This window comes from Podarcis erhardii (assembly GCF_964252035.2).
Source record: "Podarcis erhardii genome assembly, chromosome: 5".
In the NCBI taxonomy this organism is placed as follows: domain Eukaryota; kingdom Metazoa; phylum Chordata; class Lepidosauria; order Squamata; family Lacertidae; genus Podarcis; species Podarcis erhardii.
Window position 1 is genome coordinate 101,802,910 of NC_138509.1, and position 20,683 is coordinate 101,823,592.

General features: G+C 48.2%; 1 protein-coding gene across 2 annotated transcripts; it reads left to right on the forward strand.

The window, feature by feature from the left end:
• The first annotated feature begins 3,023 nt into the window (after window positions 1–3,023).
• PIGZ (phosphatidylinositol glycan anchor biosynthesis class Z) lies at window positions 3,024–16,853 on the forward strand. Of its 2 annotated transcripts, XM_081864115.1 has the most exons (4): window positions 3,024–3,607; window positions 9,611–9,692; window positions 11,307–11,508; window positions 11,965–16,852. In XM_081864115.1, exons 3-4 carry the CDS (start codon window positions 11,388–11,390, stop codon window positions 13,569–13,571), a joined length of 1,728 nt encoding a protein of 575 aa, XP_081720241.1. In that variant the 5' UTR covers window positions 3,024–3,607; window positions 9,611–9,692; window positions 11,307–11,387; the 3' UTR covers window positions 13,572–16,852. The 2 variants fall into 2 exon arrangements, with proteins under 2 accessions (XP_081720241.1, XP_081720240.1); XM_081864114.1 differs by lacking the exons at window positions 3,024–3,607; window positions 9,611–9,692 and adding an exon at window positions 9,918–9,947 and having other exon boundaries at window positions 11,965–16,853.
• Window positions 16,854–20,683: the final 3,830 nt, after the last annotated feature.

Here is a 20,683-nt window from a genome sequence, read left to right on the forward strand (position 1 = left end):
CCAATCAAATCAGCTGGCCTGATCCACCTGGAAGAAGTGGAGCATGCTGGGCCTTCCTTTTTCCTCAGACCACAAACGATGGTTGCTAAAGCATTTCCATTGTGGTGGGAACAAGCCTGGCCTCTCCAGGGCTCCTGCACTAGCCTTCCTTTCTGCTTCTCTGGCACAGTCCTGAGGGGGGGGGGGAGGGGGGCTCAGAAGCTTTTGTTTACCATTTTGGTTAATTATCATGTCGTTCAGAACTGACAAACTGGTTATTCATAACCGAGATTTGTTTGAAACAAGTTAACTCCAAGTGATGGCTTATGAAGCAGACTTGTTTCAACAAAGCAAATTTTAAAATAGCCACATCCTTAACTGTGCTTAAGTAAAAGGAGCAAAAGCTTCCAGTTTGCTCCTCACAAGCTTGGAGTAGGTGAGCTGGGGGGGGGGACTTGTCTCCTCCCCTCCAAGACTAGCCAGGCTTCCTTGTGATGTCTGACTGCAGCCCCTTTTGGGAGACTTGGCTCTGCATCCAGAGATCGAGAAATGGCTCCCCTCCCCTTGTCTGCCTGCAGTTATGGCCCTGGGCTCGAAGTGATGCTGGGAGGAGGCAAGGAGCTGCATGTCTGCCTGGTGATTGCTTGAAGAGCGTCACTGTGTCCATCTTTTTATACTAACTAGACTAACACAATTACTGTATTTATTAACTCCCTTGAGAGTCCCGCTATGAATAAAAAAGCAGGCTATAAACAGAATAAACAGGAGACAGAGGTGATGGCAAGGAAGGCATTTTCCAGCCCTGCCTATCTTGGCTATATGTTGCAGCACCTAGAAATCCAACGCCAAAGAGCCCTCCCATAAGCAACAAAAGGGCAAAACCTCTTAGTACAGTGGTGCCTCGCAAGACTAAATTAATTCGTTCCGCGAGTTTTTTCGTCCTGCGATTTTTTCGTCTTGCGAAGCACGGACTTTGGAAAAGCTTCAAAAATCACCAAAGTCTTCAAAAACCTCAAAAAAGGCTACCACACCGCGTGCTATGAGTTGCTCCTCAAAGTGAATGCACGGTTTTAAGAAAAAGGAAACTTGCAAGACAAAGGAAACAAACTTGCAAGACGTTTCCTTCTTGCGAAGCAAGCCCATAGGGAAATCCGTCTTGTGAAGCAACTCAAAAAACGAAAAACTTTTTCGTTTTGCGAGTTTTTCGTCTTTTGAGGCATTCGTCTTGCGAGGTACCACTGTAAATGCCTGCAGTAGCTATTGGGAAGGGAGACAAAGTTAAGTAACTGCAGTTTCCAGGATTTTGCCACAACAATAACAGCAAACCTTAGTAACATGAGATGTCAGCCATACCTGCCATGGTTTCTGGGGCTGGAAAAACTCACCTGGGTGCAGATGAACAGTCTGAGAAAGAATATACCAGCCAACACTAAGCATGCAGAGAACCCTCCCCAATGCTTTGGATGAAGCCATCTCAGCTTCACCAGACCTGCCTCGATTGGGCAGCTGTCCACTGGAAACGACGACAATCCCTAGTTGTCAAAAGCCAGCTCTGAAAAGGTCGAAATAAAGCATAATCTCCAGTCTGGGGCAGGTGCAGATAATCTGGATCAAAGAGGGTTGTCCTTCTGCCACAGACTCTAATTGCACAACCCAACATCTCCGTGTGATGGGAATAGGCACCTCTATCGCAATTTCTTCTCTCTACTGATCAGCACAGGCCTCCATTGCATGTTTTGAGGGGTGGAAATGGAAGGCTTGGCCTCCTCACTGGACACATCATTCAGTGCAAAGGAAATGGATGGCATCATCTGATGTCACATCAAGTGTCTAGGGGTTACTGAGAGAGGAGACCAGTGCAGGTCAGTATCTCAGCACCTTACAGTTGAGGAATGGCTGACTTTCCCCCAGCATTCATGCAATTCCCTGAGCTGCTCTGCGGGAACTTTTCCATCTTGGCAGAGGGGGGTCTTGGCTGCTTTGCGAATTGTGTAATCTGCCCAACACGGTGTAAGTACTGAAGCACCACCGGAGCAGGTGGCATTCTGCAGCGGCCTTTTCCTCTGAGCTGGTGAATTCTGGGCCAAGAGCGATGGGCAGCAGAGAAAGCCCCGCTTGCCTGGAGGCCTCGACCCCTCCCCGGCCCCCTCTGGCCCTGGCGCGCTGGGAGCAGTGCCCTCTTGCTGGGACTGGCAAGGCTTCAGGCTCTTGGTAATTCTGGGTTGGGGACCGCCGGGGCGCGAAGCACAGGGAATGACAGAGGAAGTCCGGCTCCGCCTGGCCCCTCCCGCGCCCGGGCTCCCCGGCCCGCCCCTGCCGCCCGAGGCCGCGCCGTCTCTCCCGACCCTCCGGAAGTGGCCCGGCCAGAGCAGCGAGCGGTCCCCTCTAGGCTTTCCGGAGCTCTGCCGCCGCTCTAGCGCGCCCTTCTCGCCTGCCCTGGGGGACCTCCCGGCTGGGCGCGCTCCGGCGGGCGTCCCGGAGAGCAGGCTATTTGCATGGCGCCCGCCCATTGGCGCCCAGGTAAGCCTCCGCCCCGCCCCCTGCCCGGCCCCGCCCCTCGCCCGGGCCCCGGGAGAGAGAGAGGGAGGGAGGGAGGCTGCGCGGCCGGCCGGAGGCTGGGCTCGTCTCCCGGGAGATGCGCGTCCCTCTCCAGCACGTGGGAATGGGGGCCGGGGCCGGGAGAGAAAGCGCGGCCTGGGAAGCGGGGGCGGGGAGGGCCGGGCCTCGGGAGGGGGTCGCGCTCGCTCCGGCCGAATGAGCGGCGAGCGGGGAGAGCTGCTGTGCTGCTGGGGGGCTTCCCCTGGGGGCGCCCGGTTGGCCCCTGTGCGAGCAGGAGGCCCGACCCGAAGGACCCTCCGGGATCTGCTGCTGCTGCTGCTGCTGCTGCTGCCGGGCCCCAAGTCTGTTCCTAAGCTGGGAGGCTCCATGCGCCGCTTGGCAGGGAGGGTGGGGGTCTCGGACTAGTCCCAGCCCCCGACTGCCCGGGAAACCTCTGTGTTCCAGAGCCGGAGCAGAGCTTCGTGCCGGCAGGAAAGCCAAAGACCACCGGTGCCCTGGAGAGCCAGGATCGGACAGCCTCGCCAAGCCAAGCAGCTGGACCTGCAGGCGGGGCTCCTCGGAATCTCGGGATGCCCAGACCTCGCCCAGTCACAGACAGCTGCTTCACCCATTCTCGGATTGCCATCATTTTGCCCAGCAGAGAACCCCAAGTCCAATGGGATCTGCCACACGCATAGGGATCACAATGCTTTGGGATCGCCTCGTGGTTGTTAGAGCAATGCCGGGGGTGTGGGGCTGCTTGGTGTTGCTGAAGGCCCCCAAGAGCCAAATGCCCGACAGCCTGAAACACCAAATCTGAAGCCACCTCTGCCAATTCAGGCAGACTCCTAACTTGGCAGCGGCATGGGCAATACATTGGCAGAGATGCAAAGGAGATTGGCATTACAATAGCCTCTTCCAGGAAAAATGGCTTCCTGGTCAGGGAGTCTAGGTGGAAGATGCTGTCCCAAGAATCCAGCTTGCCTGGTCCAGCCAGATCTTGTCAGTGCAAGACAAGTCAGCGACCTCCTCCACGTCCTCAGCAGCCGCACAGGACTGGCATTTAACAGCAGTGCTTCAATGCTCACGGGTACGTTCATGTGGCAATGAGGTCTTTAAAATGGAGAGAAGCTAAAAGGGGGGGGGGGGACTGTATTACAGGTCTGCGAACTTTCTTGGCCTGCCCACCAAATCATCATGGCCAGGGCTGGCAATTGGAGTACCCTCTTCCCTTCCCTGATTATCCCTTCTAATATTAAATATGCCTAATGGCTATATTGTATCTGCTATAATGGAGCAATATAACACAGACAGGACTGCAGAGCAGCAAGCACTGGGTTAGAGCGAAAGAAAGTGACGGCGCTGTGCTGCCTCATCCTCCCGCTTGCAGGGATCCTCACCTCAACTGTCAGTCCTCTGGCCCCAACACTGTCTCCACCAGGGGATAGTCCACTGCTCAGCTCTCATCTGGTCACCTTCTTTCCTCTTTCCAGGGGGGTTCACAATTGGTGCCCAGGTTCTCAGGTAAAAAAAATGCCCAGAGGTTGGAAGAAATGTCTAGAGTTGGAAGGAATGCCAAGGATCATTTAATCCCACCCCCTGCAATGCAGGAATCTCAATTAAAGCAGCCAGGACAGATGACCGCTCAATCTCTGCTTTCAAACCTCCAAGGAAGGAGAGTCCACCACCTTTCAAAGGAGTTTGTTCCACTGTCAAACAGCTCTTACTGTCAGAAAGTTCTTCCTGATATTGAGTCGGAATCTCCTTTCTTGTAACTTGAAGCCATTGGTTTGATCCCTACCCTCTGGACCAGGAGAAAACAAACTTGTTCCATCTTCCATGTGACACCCTTTAGATGTTTGAAGGTGGCTAGCATTTCTCTTAGTCTCCTTTTCTCCAGGCTAAATATATCCAAGTCCCTTAACCATTTCTCATATGGCTTGGTTTCCAGACCCTTGACCATCTTGGTTGCCCTCATCTGCACACATTCCAGCTTGTCAGTATCCTCCTTAAATTGTGGCACCCAGAACCAGACACAAGACTTCAGGTGTAGTCTGAGCAAGGCAGAATAGAGCAGTACTTCCCTCAATCTGGATACTACTGTTGATGCAGCCTAGAATAGCATTATCCCCCCCCCTCTTTTTGCTGCTGCAGCTGCATCACATTGTTGACTCATGCTAAACTTGTGGTCTGCTAAGATCTCTAGATCCTCTTCACATGTACTACTGACCACCCAGGTGTCCCCCATTTTATATTTGTGCAGCTGGTTATTTCTGCCTAAGTGTAAAACCTTACATGTGTCCCAGTGACCAAAGTAACATGGATGTTTGGATCCCCTTAGGCAGCCTCCAGAAGAGTAGAACTTCCAGTGAGATATATTATAATGTGACCCCAACCCCCTCCAACGGTTGGCTGCCCTGCTTGAAGGTTGAACCTGGAGTCCATTGATGCCTCCCCACCATCTGAACAGGCAGTGGTGATAGATCAGTCCAAGTCCAATAGTTTAAAAGTTTTATTCAGCTGTAGGTGTAACAGGATTAATAGAGTAACAAACACAAAAGAATAAAGCATTCGGAGTGTCTCCTGTGTCTAAACCCAGGTGCTTTATTAATGTATTTATTTATTTATTTAGAGAATTGAAGAACAGATTATAAATTATCTCAGAGCAGCTTACATAAAATCACAGAAGATGCTCCCCACTCAGGCTTACAATTGAAGAAAAACAACACACAAAGGGACAAGGAGGAAAGAGGAAAATCAGAACTGGGGCACCAATTTCTATTGGCCAGTGGCACAGCTCAGAGGCAGTAAGTGCCTAATGGCACTGGACCACCAGCCAAGTGGATTCAAGGAGCCTTGTGTTTCCCATGTCTCCCATGAAGACTGTTTGCTGGAATGGCTGCCCCCAAGTGACAATGGACAATGGAGGAAGAAGAGGTCTGATGAGATGGTCCTGTCACAGCAGATGGATGGAGTGATCTCTTGCACCTCTTCTATGCTCCCTTGGTTATCCCACGCTGTTCCACCACACACTCCTGTACTTCCACAACTCCTTCCTCCAGCTTCTCTTCCTTTCTGCTCCACCTTTGCCTTCCCCCCTCTCTTCTTCCAACATAGGGTGTGTTTTTGTGATTGGGTCCTGGCTCTGCTTCCCAGTGGTGACTCACCCAGTTCCTTGCCTTGCTGTTCCAGACCAGATAAGGAAATCTAATCTTTTGATGCAGTATCACATCTTGCACCCCGAGATTCTTCATTGAGAACTGTCCTTATGAAAATCCCTGCATCCATCGGCTTCCTGTGTAAAACCCTCTCCCAGACATCTCTGTGGGTCTTGCTTCATTCCCTCCTGCTCTGCCCCAGAAGAACTCTATCCAGGAGTTTGGGTTAGGCTGTGGATACACCAGAGTGATAACATGCACATGGGTCACACAGATCCCATGTTTTCCATGTGGGCTTTTGTTCACATTTGTTGACATGAGCACTTTCACTTGAACTCCTCAATGTTTCCCAGCACACTAGTAGGTTGTGCTTGCCTGGAGGCTATTGTCCCCTCACTTAGGACTTCCCACACTCCCTGAGTGCCAGAAATCTGAGGTCTATTGTGGGCACACATGGAGGTATTTGTTTGCCTTTGTACGTGGCCAATTTCTTTTAAAAAATAGATGTGAGTTTTCTGACAGAACAGTGTGTTGAACATATTTTCTGTAAAAAGTGTGGGTTCCAGCCCACCCTCCCTGAGCTTTGCTGAGAGGGCATTTGACTACCTGTGCTGGCAGCCATTTTAAAAACTTTATTTTGGAAATACATAGTTTTCCAATATGCACAAAACAGTAGACTGGGTTTTTTTAAGTGTGTGTCATGACTGCTGCCGCCAGCAACTCACCTAAAGCATCTCACCCACAGAAAGAGGGGGTGTGGGGACAAATGGCACCTAGCAAACCATCACATCACAGGGGTAAAAATACATGCCCACACAATGCACTTCAGTATACTCACCATTTGGTAACATTTGGTTTCATGTTAGATTTCCCCCACCTTACTGCGGTATCTGTGGATCAGGGAAATCTCGATTAAATGACAGTTGGATGCAGGTACCACCAAGGCGGAAGACATGCATGTGTGGGATGCATCATACCCACTTAAAGATGCTGGATGTATAAAGCCTTCATCATAGACCAACAAACTCTTAAAATAGAAGAGTTGGAAAAGACCCACCAATGTAATTCAACTCCCTGCAATGCTGGAATCACAGCTGAAGAATCCCTGATAGATGGCCACCCAACCTCTGTTGAAAAATCCTCAAGGAAGGAGAGACCAGCACCTTCCAAGGGAGTCCATTCCACTGTTCTCACTGTTAGAAAGTTCTTCACATGTTTAGTGGGACTCTTCCATTGGTTTGAGTCTTATGATAAGGAGCAGCATGAAACAAGCTTGGTACTAAAGGGTACTAAAGGAGCTTGCGGATGCAATCTCTGTCTAAAATCTTTGAGAATTCTTGGGGAATAGGTGAGGTCCCTGCAGGCTGGAGGAGGGCAAATGTTGTCCCCATCTTCAAAAAGAGGAAAAAAGAAGAGCCAGGTAACTACCGCCCAGTGAGGTTGACATCGATACCAGAAAAGCTTGTAGAACAGATAATTCAACAGTCGGTCTGTGAGCAATTAGGAAAGGATGCTGTGAATACTAAGACCCAGCATGGTTTTTTTTTAAAAAAAGTGGTGCCAGATAAATCTCATTTAAAAAAAAAATGAGTTACAAGCTTGGTGGATCAGGGGAAAGCTGTGGATATAGTGTATCTTGATTTCAGTAAGGTTTTTGACAAAGGCCACCATGGTATTCTTGAGGAGAAGCTGGTAAAGTGGGGGCTGGATGACGTAACGTTTAGGTAGATTGTATCTAGTTGACTGACAACACCAAGAGTGTTCATTAATGACTTTAACAGATTTGAGAGCTGGGTCCAAGCTAACAAAGTGAATTTCAATAGGGACAAATGTATGGTTCCGCATTTAGGCAGGAAGAACCAGCTGCACAAATATAAAATGGGGGACACCGGGCTTACCAGTAATGCATGTGAATAGGATCTAGGGATATTAGTAGACCACTAGCTTAATAGGGAACCAGTCAGAGAGCTTTCTCGGTAGTGGCGCCCACCCTGTGGAACGCCCTCCCACCAGATGTCAAGAAATAAACCACTATCTGACTTTTAGAAGACATCTGAAGGCAGCCCTGTTTAGGGAAGTTTTTCACGTTTGATGTTTTGTCGCTTTATTATTATTATTATTATTATTATTATTATTAATAATAATAATAATAATAATAATAATAATAATATTATCTTGGGAGCCGCCAGACGGGCGGGATAGAAATAAATTATGATGATGATGATAAGTCAACAGTGTGATGCAGCAGCAAGAAAAGGTACTACTATTCTAGGCTGCATCAACAGAAGTAAAAAAAGGTAAAGGTAAAAGATCTTGGGATGATTAAGTTCAGTCAAAGACGACTATGGGGCTGCGGCGCTCATCTTGCTTGAGGCCGAGAGAGCCAGTATTTGTCCACAGACAGCTTTCCAAGTCATGTGGCGAGCATGACTAAACTGCTTCTGGCACAACAGGACACTGTGATGGAAGCCAGAGCGCATGGAAATGCCGTTTACCTTTCCACTGCAGCAGTACCTATTCATCTACTTGCACTGGTGTGCTTTCGAACTGCTAGGTTGGCAGGAGCTAGGACAGAGCAACGGGAGCTCACCCTGTTGCACGGATTTGAACCACCAATCTTCTGATTGGCAAGCCCAAGAGGCTCAGTGGTTTAGACCACAGCACCACCCATATTCCTGTATCAACAGTAGTATCCAGAGTGAGGAAGTAAGTGGTCTGCCTTGTTCAGACCAAACCTGGAATCTTATGTCTGGATCTGGGCTCCACAGTTTAAGGAGGATATTGACAAGCTGGAATGTGTGCAGATGAGGACAACCAAGATGGTCAAGAGTCTGGAAACCAAGCCGTATGAGAAATGGTTGAATATGTTAACAGGGTATGTTTGGCCTGGAAAAGATGGGAATGAGAGGAGATATGATAATATCTAATGGGCTGTCACATGGAAGATGGAGCAAGCTTGATTTCTCCTACTCCAGAGGGGAATAGTGGTACCAGTGACTTCAAGTTACAGGAAAGGAGATTCCAACTAAACAAGGGGAAGAATTTTCTGATAGTGAGAGCTGATCAACAGTGAAATGGGAGGTGGTGGACTTTCCTTTCTTGGAAGTTTTTAACCATCTGTCATGGATGCTTTAGTTGAATTTCCTGGGATGATCCTTGAATGATCCTTGGGAACCCTTCCAACTCTACGATTCAATGATTTTAATTTTGAGTGCCCTTAGTTTTCCCTACAATTTATCAGTAAGAGATTTATCAGCTATATAATTCTACTATGTATGTGACTATGAAGCTCCTCAACTTGGCTCCACAGGTGAATGCATGAAATATATATGGGATATGTCAGGCACGTCCAACTTCCAAGAGACTGCAATCTACTCACAGTAAAAAAAAAAAAACACCTGGCAGTGATCTACCCATTGTCATTGGAGGTTGGATCACCAATTGATGAAACAAAATACTAATAGTAAGCAATTCTTCACATTCCTTAACAACAGAAGAAAAGCAGGTCCTATAATTGGGACTCGATTTTGTTCCTAAGCCTCACTATAATGCTTTTCGCACCAGGGTAGATTTACATAAATTTGTGTGTAATATTAAGTTATGTGACATGTTTGGTATCAGAGATCAACAGCCACAGCAATTTAGACCCAGATCATATTTTATCCTGCCCAGTTTTAATCCTTCCATCACTTTGTTTCATCAATTGGTGATCTGTGATTTGGATAAACTTGAAAAGAGGAGCCCTAGGACCCAGGACAATTTAGCCAAGTCCCAACATGCCTGCCTTAATGACTTATCAAATGATACTAACATTATCATAAAACCAGCTGATAAAGGAGGGGGAATTGTCACCATGGGTAGACTTTGAAACAGTATAGTGTCATAAATATATTGTTGGTATATTATTAGCCAACGTGTTTCTTCTTCTTGTTCAGAGTGGTGCAAAGTAAGGCCATGATCATCTACAACTTTATCATGGATGAAGAGACTGGCATGGCTTGCATTACTGAGACTTAGGTGAGTGAGCTGGGAGGGCTTGACCATACCCAGCTGTGACCGTATGGGTACTTGGTACAGCACAAGGCTCAATGGGGGAGGGTTGAGGGGTGGGTGTGTAGCTATTGTGCATAAAGCACCATCTCCTTTACCAAAAAGCCACTCGTGATTTTGGACAGGTTCAGAGAATCTCCGCCTGGCATTGACAGACTGGGAATGCTGATGGTCTGTTGACCACCTTGTTGCCCAGCAGCTTCTCTGATGGAGCTGGCCAAGGTAATATCTGAGGTACTGATGGATGACTCTAGGATGATAGTTCTGGGTGACTTCAATATTCTTATGCTGGCTCTCACTAGGCCAGCTCATGCGACTCTCAAGTGGCCATTGGTCTACATCAAGGAGATGTAGTCTTTGCCCAAAGTGATATGTGGAATGGATAAAGGATAGGCTGGGGTGAAATGCACTCCCTTTTCATGGTTGGATCATTGCCCAATAAAGCTTGGAATGGCAGTGGCAACTTCCTGCTGAAAGGTTGGTGGGCCTGTTTAGATGGCCTGCCCTCAGAGGCTAATGGAACTGATATGTTTTTGAAAGCTCTGGGGATTTTCTAGTGGATAAAGCTGTGATCATGTCAAAGCCCCGGTCTCACTATGCAATGCGGTGACACAATTACCCCCAAGTATCCTGTCCAGCTTAGTAAAACTCATGTGGCCCCTTGGCATCCTGGGGAACTCTGGCCTGTGAAGCAAGCTGGACAAAGATTAGTGTGCAAATGATTCAAGTCGTGCTCTGAAGCCAACTGAACAAAGCACATAAGCAGGTGTGGCCTGTGAAGAAGGCTCAGTTTGCAGCTTGCGTGGCATCCTCTAGGAGCCAACCAGCAGAGTTATTTCAGATGGTAAGGCCTCTTTTAAAGAAGCTGCTGCTTTTTTGGAGTTTTGGAGTAGCCCGGAGGCAACAAGAACCCTGAAGAAGGTCCAGGGAAGACCAGGGCATTGAGGGGCCCTGTGGTGACCAAACAAGCTCCCAATGGGCCTGCTTGCTTCCACGAGGAGCCAGGTCGTCCCGGTGGTGGAGCCGTGGTCGCTGGGCTCTGACACAGTCCAGCAGCAGGCTGCCCCGTCTCAGGAGTGGTCAGTTTCCAAAATTTTAACCAAAGGAACAAAAGGATTAATTGTGAATTATTTAACCTATTGGAACTATTTGTTGTATTGACTGGAAAATGAAAAGGGAGTCTACTCTGGAATGGTTGCTGCCTTGCATGGGAATAAGCTGTTGGAAAAAATAAAGGTAACAAATAAAAAGTCTGCCATAGAAATAAAGGAAGGGGATAGGGGTGTCAAACTGAGAAGCTTAAGTGACTGATCTTTAAGATGCGCCCCCCCCCCCGGTGATTTACTTTCTGTAGCCACTTCTTCTATATTTTAAAGGATACACAGTTATAACTCGCTTTTTTCTTCTTTGCTCTTGAGAGGGGAGGGAAAAGGAAAGACTGTAAATTATTGTTGGACCTTTACTTTTTAACTTAAGGGGTGAGGCTTGAAAAAGGTGTCAATGTCTGTCTAACTAGGCATTATTTCTGTCACCAACAATGCTCAATCGGGTTTTGTGCTTTAAGTATTTTGTCCTTTTCAGGGCTGGCTTCTGACAACTAGGACTGCTGCTGCTGTTTCCAGTGGACAACCTTCCAATCCAGGCAGGTCTGGTGAAACTGTGATGGCTTCACCCAAAACCTTTTGGAGAGTTCTTTGCATGCTTAGAGTTGGCTGGTGTCTTCTTCCTCAGACTGGCTACCTGCACCCAGATGAGTTTTTCCAGTCTCCAGAGGTCATGGCAGGTAACGTTGACATCTTATGTATGTGGTATGAAAAGGTTTTGTGTTTTTACAAAACCTAGTCTTTGTGATAGCTCCAGTGTGGACAGTGCTTTGTACGTGGTTTCAAAAAGGTCTTGGGGGGGTGCGGGGTCGGTGACGAGTTAAATTCTAGGGCCCCCACCATATGGCAGGTGAGCTGCTTTCCATTTCCTCCATTGTTCCAAACAGGCCACATATAGGCAGCCTGGTTTATAAAGAGCAACAAGAGCAATTCTGAGGCTGCTGAATTATTGATCTTCTGCAGTTGGTTCTGCTTTTAATTAGATTCTTTCTTTGTTTTTATTTTAGTGAGTCAAAGACTTCAGTTATTTTTAACTTTTCTAATCTTACGTTGCAAGTCACTGGGGTGGGGGGCAGGTTTCTAGCTGACAGGGCTCCAGCTGCTAACTGTGTTAACCTTTCCCCACTCCTCCTCAGGCAGCATATTGGACTTAAAGGTTTACCACCCCTGGGAATTCCTCCCCAAGTCTCCTTGCAGGACAGTAGTGTTTCCCTTGATCACATCTGGAGTTGCTTTCTGGGCCATCAAAGCCCTTCAGCACCTGGGCCTCTCGACCAGCTGCATCACCAGCTACACCCTCCTCGTCTCACCCCGCCTCCTCCTCACCATCTTTTCATTCATCCTTGACTACAGTGTTTACCAGCTGGCCCCTCTGTGGGGAGCGGATCCGTGGAACTCTCTGGCTCTGCTTGCTGGCTCCTACGTCACACTTGTGTTTTACACAAGGACTTTTGCTAACACTGTCGAAGGACTTCTCTTTGCCCTGCTGCTTCTACTAGTGTCTTCCAAAGCAGCCAGCAAAACCTCGGCCTCAGCCTATCGGTGGCAGAATCCTCTAAATCACAGACTTATTGGGATGATCATAGTTGCTGGATTTTTCAACAGGCCAACGTTTCTGGCATTTGCTTTGGTGCCGCTGTTGCATTGGGTATGTGCAGGTGCTACCTGCCAGCAGAGCGTTAGAAGAACAATATACCATGTTCTCTGTCTTGCCCCAAGTGCCGCCTTCACTGCTGTTTTCTTCATAGCTGCTGACACCTGGTATTTCACTTCTCCCCTGTCAGGACTTAGCCTGCATAGCTTTTATGAGGCCAGCCCACTGAGCATCCTTGCCAGGCTGCGCCAGAGTGTCGTTGTGACCCCCTTGAACTTCCTCACCTATAACCTCAACCCTGATAACCTTGCACAACACGGGACTCACCCACATCTTACACATTTTGCAGTTAACGGGGTCCTGCTTTTTGGGATCCTTCATGTAGAAGCTGTTAGCAATGGCATCAAGCTCCTGAAAGTGCACATCAGCCAATTTATGTGGTTGAAGGCCTTGAAGAGGAGCTCACATTCAGCTATCACATGCCCAGAAGGCAGACTGGCACTGCTGGCTTTCTATTTTATCCCTCTGGCACTTCTTTCTTTATTCAGCCATCAAGAACCTCGCTTCCTCATCCCTCTCATCTTGCCTCTGGTCCTTTTGGTCACGCAGCATAGACAGGCCCAGCAGTGGAAATCCATCAACCTTGTGTTCAATCTCTGTGGTGCCCTTTTCTTTGGCTGCTTCCACCAGGGAGGCATAGTCCCTTGCCTCTTCCACTTGGAGCAGCTCACCCATTCCCCAGAGTCCCTGAGCCATCGCACACACTACACACTACTCTTTGCTCGGACTTACATGCCTCCCAGGTTTCTCCTTAACGTTAACAAGAGCAACACGCTGGTGGAGCTTGTCGACATGGCTGGGGCCGAGAAAAGCTTCCTTTGCCAGATCCTGGGATCCATAGTGAATGGTCCGGCCTGTGTCAATAGAGAGCTGGGCAAGGAAATGACTTGCCAGGTGCTGGTTATCATCCCAGGCACCGTCAGAACCATAATAGAGCAATGTCCGTTACTGGTCAAGAAGGAGACAGTAATATTTCCACATCTGACGATGGAAGACCCACCACAAATGTCCTTTCTCCTTAGTGAAAAGTGGAGAAGCCAGTTAGGACTGTATATCCTGTATCTGGAGAGAAATAAAAAGAGCATCTAGCATCAAGGTGAGCTAAGCAAAGAACTAAAGAACATTTGGCGCACAAACATGCAGTCCACAACAGCCCTAGTTATTCTCAGCCCTATATATACCAGGTGCATTTTGTAGCTCCCATTTGCTGGTAGAAATCTCACAATACACCTTGCCCACTAAACACTGTGTCACAGTCCTGTGTCCCCCCAAGCAACCCATTTACTTTCTTCATCTTCCAAGTGCCCCAAATGCCATCCATCCCAGTTTCCGCTTCTCAGTTTCCAGCATCTTCTGTTCTGTTCCAGCCAAAAATAGAGCCATCTTGTCTCATAGCTGTGTGTCCTAGGGCCTCTGTCTGCCTCTGCCTTCTAGGGACCCCAATACGCCACTGACCACAGGCACTTTGGCTTTATGTGTGACTTTTCTCTGAAATGCTACCAGGTCCATGTACAAGGCCAGCTAGAAAGACACATCTGTGGAGCTTCAATGCGTGGATGAGACATGGGTGTGGAGAGGAAAGGTCTGGATTAACTCTAGGCACCAGGGAACATTTTGGAACAAGCAGGATGGGCTTCACTTGAACCAGTGTGGAACCAGACTGCTGGCACTTAAAAGGTGGCAGAGCAATTTTTTGCAGGGAAAGCCAAAAGAAACTAAGGAGGATCTGGTTCAGAACATATCTCCCCCTCTCCTGTAATAAGGATGAAGGCGAGAAAGGATCCATGATGATTTAAATAGGGGAGGGGTAGAATGAGGCATTTAGAGTGCAGGGACACTGATAGCAATTCAGAGAGGCCAAAGCTCCTTGGGCTAAAATGCTCGCGCCCAAGACATTTGGAGACGGACGTGGAAATATGTGTTTATATGCTAATGTGAGAAACCTCCAAGCCAAGATGGGCCAGCTGACATGTTTACAGACACCCTGGTGGAAACAGCCTGGTGTAATGGCGAGAACCAGCTAGACCTGGTGGACCGCTCTAGAATTGGCATGGAGACAAAAACTGCTACCAAGATGAGCAGCAGCATCCACCAACACACACTCTGTTTCTGGGCGCGAGTCAAGAAACTGATTTTGTTTGGGGCTTTAAAAGTCTGAGGTGTATCAGAGGATCTTGAAGGGCTGCCTGCCTACCCCTCTAGGAAGCTGCCAGTTCATTGAGATCACCTTCAGAAACTCTGTTGCCACTTGAACCCGATACCTCTACCAGAGCCAATTGAGTGGGTGGCACCCAGGGACAAGGCCTTTCCTGGAGAGAAACCAGACTGAATATTTGCCTGACACCTGTTCTTCTGACTTGAGTTTCATGAGCACCATCATTTTCAAAAGCACCTCAATCTGTCATTATTGTTGTTTGCTTGTTTCTTTTGAAGAAATTGTTTTATAGTGTTGTTTATAAAAATGTGTTCTAAAATTGATTCTAAGCTGCCTTGAGAAAACTTTGTGCAAAGACCGGATAATAATTATAAACAATAATATAAATTAAGCTCGGTTTAAGAAAACTTTGACCAGGGCACTTGTGGCAACTGCCTTTGAAAGGTGCTCTTTGCACTTGGAAGCCAGAAAGAGGCCCTTGCAAAAAGTTTGCTTTATGCACCGCAGTTGCCACTGCCAAACTCCTCCTTTGTTAGTAAGGGACCAAAGGGCACATGATTGCATCAGTATTGATGGCATGGAACATTATCTGCTAGAAAATGAAAGTGTCCAAAATCAAGATTTGCCTAAGACTGTACTGAGGTGGGGAGCTGCTATTTAGCACCCTCAAATCCTCCAGATGAAATGCCTTGGGTCAGTCTCTGCCACAGCAACCCTCGTGGCTTCCTTCTGGAGCAACTCCGCCACTCCCCCTGCAACAATGTGCAAACACTTCTGGCATCCTTTCTACCCATAACCCAAATGGCAATGTGAATTCTCCACTAGAAGATACAGAAATTGGCTGCCTCGGCTGGCAGAAGCCACAAGAGCAGCAAATCCAGCCTCCAAAGAATGCATTGCCCGCTGCTGTGCTGGCAGTGACAGCTGCAGAGTGCTTTAGATCTGCCCCCCGCCCCCTGGCAGCCTCTTGTGGAACAGAAAGCGCTTCTGGTCTCCTTCCACCCTTATCCCTGACATAAAACTCTGCCACCGCCTTCTTCTCAGGTGTGGGGGAATTTTACGGTTTGCCTCAGGTGACAAAATGTATTGGGCCAGCCCTGGCAGTGGCTTTCCCTTGGTTTCTGGGCATAATTTTAAATGCTGGGTCTGACGATCGCAAAGGTTTGAGCACCCTGGTGTAAGCCTCCCCTGGTCCTAAGCCCTGCATAAGTAAGCGGTCCTCTGAGGTTAGATTAGATACAAGTGGTTGTTCCCCTATTGTGGAATCTGTACTGGGAATTTTGATAGCTGTGTATATCTGTGTATTGCAAGGGGTTGGACTAGATAATCCTTGTGGGTCCTTTCCAAGCCTACGATTCTGTGATTCTGCTGTTATGATACTGTTGCCCGTTGTTGTGATTTAGGATAGTTTTGGTTTAATAATACCGGTAATTTTAAATGCTGGTTTTTAAAAAAATGTAATTGCTGTTTTTTTGTTTTGTAAACTACCCTGAAGGTGTTTTAGGACACGTGGTGGAATACAATAAATGAACAAGTACTTAGTCTATTCTTCCTAAAAACAAGCTCTACATACATTTACCATAGCCTTTGTCACCTGCATTTTCAGAGCCCACCCTATTCCTGTGATTGTAACTGTTCTCAGTTTTGAGGTTTAGAGTGCTGTAGCCCACTGGTGAAGGATGGGTAATAAAATTAATAATAATAAATAATATCTTCACAAAGCATGCCGCTGGCTCTACTGCCTTTACCAGCTGTGTAGCTGTGTAGAAATTCAACAGGTCAGCCTTTTGCAGAATAGAAATACAATTATGGGGAAAGCTTCATCTATTCACATTCTGTCTGTTTTATTACTTGTGTCACCACCAATTTATTTTTGGGTCCTCCGCACCACCTGCAAGAAATCACATAATTTTGCATGACTCAAAGCATTTGCAATTATTATGCAAATCAGTGTCCTCTATTGCAAGTGGGTTAGAGGGCCCAATCCGTCTAGTGTACTGGCCCCAGAAAAACCCTGTTGTTGCCCCAGCAGTAGCCCATGTGGAGCTGTCCTCCTGACCATTGTTGCTGCAGCTTCCCTGGATGGGCTGGCATGGGGAAGGGCAGTAGTGCGGCTGGACCTGTGAAAGTGTTTTACATTTCTTTTTGCTTTTAACTTGTTGCTATTTTATTGTTGGGTTTTGTGTGTTTATGTTGTAAAGCGCTGTGATACTTTTTTATGATACACACACACACATATGTATATATATAATAAAATCAATGCCCCGAAGCCTGCCCCCACAGGTTCATGCCGGTCCTATCCAGGTAGTAGGAGTGACACTGGTGTTTGGAGGGCAGCGCTGCCCCCCCCCAGGCTGCTGCTGTATGCAAGGCTTCAGGAGGGAAGAAGTGGGGCAAAGAACATATCCTTCCCTTCCTCAGAGCAATAGAGAGCCAGTGTGGTGTAGTGGTTAAGAGCGGTGGACTCGTAATCTGGGGAACCGGGTTCGCATCTCTGCTCCTCCACATGCAGCTGCTGGGTGACCTTGGGCCAGTCCCACTTCTCTGAGGTCTCTCAGCCTCACTCACCTCACAGAGTGTTTGTTGTGGGGGAGGAAGGGAAAGGAGAATGTTAGCCGCTTTGAGACTCCTGAAGGGGAGGTGAAAGGCGGGATATCAGTGGGCACAAGATGTTGGTCATGATATTATGTTTGCTGACTGGGAGCAGTTATGGACCACAGGTATTAAATTTACGGCATGTAGTGCCTTGAAAGAGAATATAATGAAAATGATCTATAGGTGGTACATGACCCCAGTCAAGCTTGCAAAGATATATCATTTGCCCAATAACAATTGCTGGAAGTGTAATGAATGCGAAGGAACTTTTTATCATCTTTGGTGGACCTGCCCGAAGATTAAGGCCTACTGGGAAATGATCTATAATGAAATTAAGAAAATCCTTAAGTGGACATTTATAAAGAAACCAGAGGCTTTTCTCTTGGGCATGGTGGGCCAAACGGTTCCAAAGAAAGATAGAACATTCTTTATGTACGCAACAACAGCAGCAAGAATTCTTTTGGCGAAGTATTGGAAGACTAAAGAAGTACCTACTCTGGAAGAATGGCAGACCAAGGTGACTGAATTCATGGGACTGGCAGAGATGACCGGCAGAATCCGTGACCAGAAGAGAGAGACAGTGGAAGAAGACTGGAAAAAATTCAAAATCTATCTTAAAAATTGTTGCAAAATTTCGGAATGTTAAGATGTCAAGGGATTGGATATAAAGAATTACAGCTGTAAAAATTGAAATTTAGAAAAAAAAAAGTTTTAAAGAGAATTAAATATAAAAAGGGATGAAGGATTGCTAAAAAAAATTTAAAATAAGGATGCAGTGAAGGGGAGGTTTGGGGAAGTCGTGTTATGTTTGTTTGTTTTTTGTTTATGTTGTAAAATTAATAAAAATTATTTTTTAAAAAAAGAAAGGCGGGATATCAAATCCAAAATCTTCAATAAAGTATATTGGATTGGACTGGTTTTTAAAACTGAACTATAATGATAAATATAAATAACATTAATAATAACAACCATAATAATAGGTGGAGGAATCACAGTTTATTGGTAGAGCACATGGTTTGTATGTTGTAAACAAAGAAACTTCCAGGATAAAATCTCCACCTTAGAGAACTGGTGTCAGTCAGAATAGGTAATGGTCTTGCCTGACCTGGTACAAAGTAGCTTTCTATTATGTTCAAAGTACTTCAGGTTGGAACTGGCAGTCAGCCCTCAACTGAAGCCTTTTAGGCTACATATATAGCCAAGCTTGTGAAGATTTCAAGAAGGTAAGGGTTTTTGTTGTTTTAAGAAAACTGCCTTTTCTTTTCCTTGTTCCAGGCTGGCTGGAGCAGCCCATAACAAAAGCATCCCTGGTGGCAATTGCAGCATTTTGTTTCAAGGCCCCCTATCCCACAGTTCTACTGCAAAACATGGTGACTTTGGCCTGATCATTAAAAGTCTGGATGGATGCGCATACTGGGAGCTCCACTAGCTCTTATTCCATTTCCAGGCACAAGTCAAAGTCCTCCTGGTCTCTCTGCTCCTTCGATTATGCAGGGAGGTTTTCCTCGCAGGGCTAAACAGGCAAAGACAGTTCCAAACAGTACAACTTCCAAATCACAAGAAGAAAACAACCCATCTAGAAACAGGTTTGGCCTCTCCCGGATAGGTCCATAGCCTCAGAGCTGTTTCTGGACTTGGATGCCAAAGTGGCACCACACAGGGGCTGGTGTGCCAACTGTGCCACAAACTGGGGGATGCAGAGCTGGCTATTACATTGGGACAGCAGATGCAGTTTGCCCAAAATTTACAGCTTAAGATGTTGACAAAAACCAGGCATTGGGAGGGAACATGTTACTCCAGAGCAAAAGCAACTGCACTGACTTCCTCATTCTTTGAGCCCAATTCAAGATGCTGCATTTTACATTAAAGATCAGACTTTAGCAATGACCTACATTTCTTTTTTACGGGTGTTTTTAAACACCGCATTGCCGCTGTCTTAACTGCTTTTATTTCTTGCTCTGCAATTCTGTTTAGTTTTGCAATTGTTTTATTGTATTTTATGTTTTTTAAGTTGTGAGCCATCTCAAACTTTTCTAAGGAAACACAACACTGTTGTGTGGAGCCGCCTCTGGGTTTGGTTCAGAAGCACCAGCTGATGGGAGAACGCAGCGACCGGACTGCAGTGGTGGCGGTGGGCATCTGGCCATTGTTCAAACAGCTGCACTGGCTGTCCACTTGCTACTGAGTCAGGTTCAAGGTCCTTGCATTGCTTGACAAAGCCCCAAACAACTTGGGTCCAGCATACCCCATCATACCCCAGTTCAATCACAGAGGTCATCTGCAGAACCATCGTTGGTCATTCCCTGAGTTGGTGAGGCTCGTCTGACAAGAAGGAGTCGCGCCTTTGGTGTCACTGGCCCAGTCCTGTGGAACTCCCTGCTACAGGAAGGCGAAGCGGCTGCTGGAACAGGAGCGGGACCAGAGGGCGGGGCCTGCTTCTGCTTCCAAGCAGAGCCCCAAGAGAATCTCGGGGGGAATCAACTGCTCCTGCCCCCCCCCCCCAAGTTTTGCAGTGGGCGCGGGGAGGGCGGCCGCGGAGGCTGTCCGGGGCGGAGGGTACTGCGTCTCTGGAGGGCTCGGCCTGGGACTCCAGCTCAGCGACCTCCCCGCCTCAGTTTCCACAGCCCTAAAATGGGGTCGGGGCCAAGCCTCCACCCGGCCGCTGCCATGGCGACCGCACGCAAGACAAAGGCGGACGAAGGAAGGCGGAGCGGGCGGGGCAAAGCGGGCCGCCCCTTTTATTCGCCGCTTGCTCCTCCAGGGGGCGCTCGCAGCCTCGCCCATTGGCCGGCGGGCCCGAGTCCGCTACTGGCCGCCCTCAGCGTCCGTCTTGGGCTCCGTCCTTCCTGAATGGCCCTCCTCAGGGATCCCGCCCCTTGTCCTTTCCGCGACCCTCATTGGACCAGCCGCTGGCCTTGGCCTCCTCCTTCAGCTCGCGCAGGAAATTGTCGCGCAGGCGCAGTCCGCGCGTCAGGGCCGAGGCCGTGAGGCGCGCCGCCGCCCGGATAGGCCTCGCCTCCGCCAGCCGCTCCAGGAGCCGGTGGTCGTTCAGCAGGGCGAGCAGCAGCCGGCGCAGGACCATCCTCGCCGCCGACCGAAAACTCCAGGCGGGAGAAGGAGCCGCGTCGCGAGTGGGCGGAGCGGGCGCCGGGCAGGTCACGTGCTGGCCTGGCGTCGGGATTGGCCGCGGGAGCGGAAGGCCGCGCATGCGCCGCGACTGGCGGGAGTTGGTCCGCCTGACCATAGAGTAGCGGGTCCTGTGGGCGGAAGTGAACGCAGCTTCCGGGCCTTTGGCTGAAGGGCAGCTAGAAGTCAAGACAAACCTGGACACCATCTTAAAAAGCAGAGACATCCCCTTGCCAACAAAGGTCCGTCTAGTAAAAGCCATGGTATTCCCAGTAGTGATGTATGGAAGTGCGAGCTGGACCATCAAGAAGGCTGATCGCCGAAG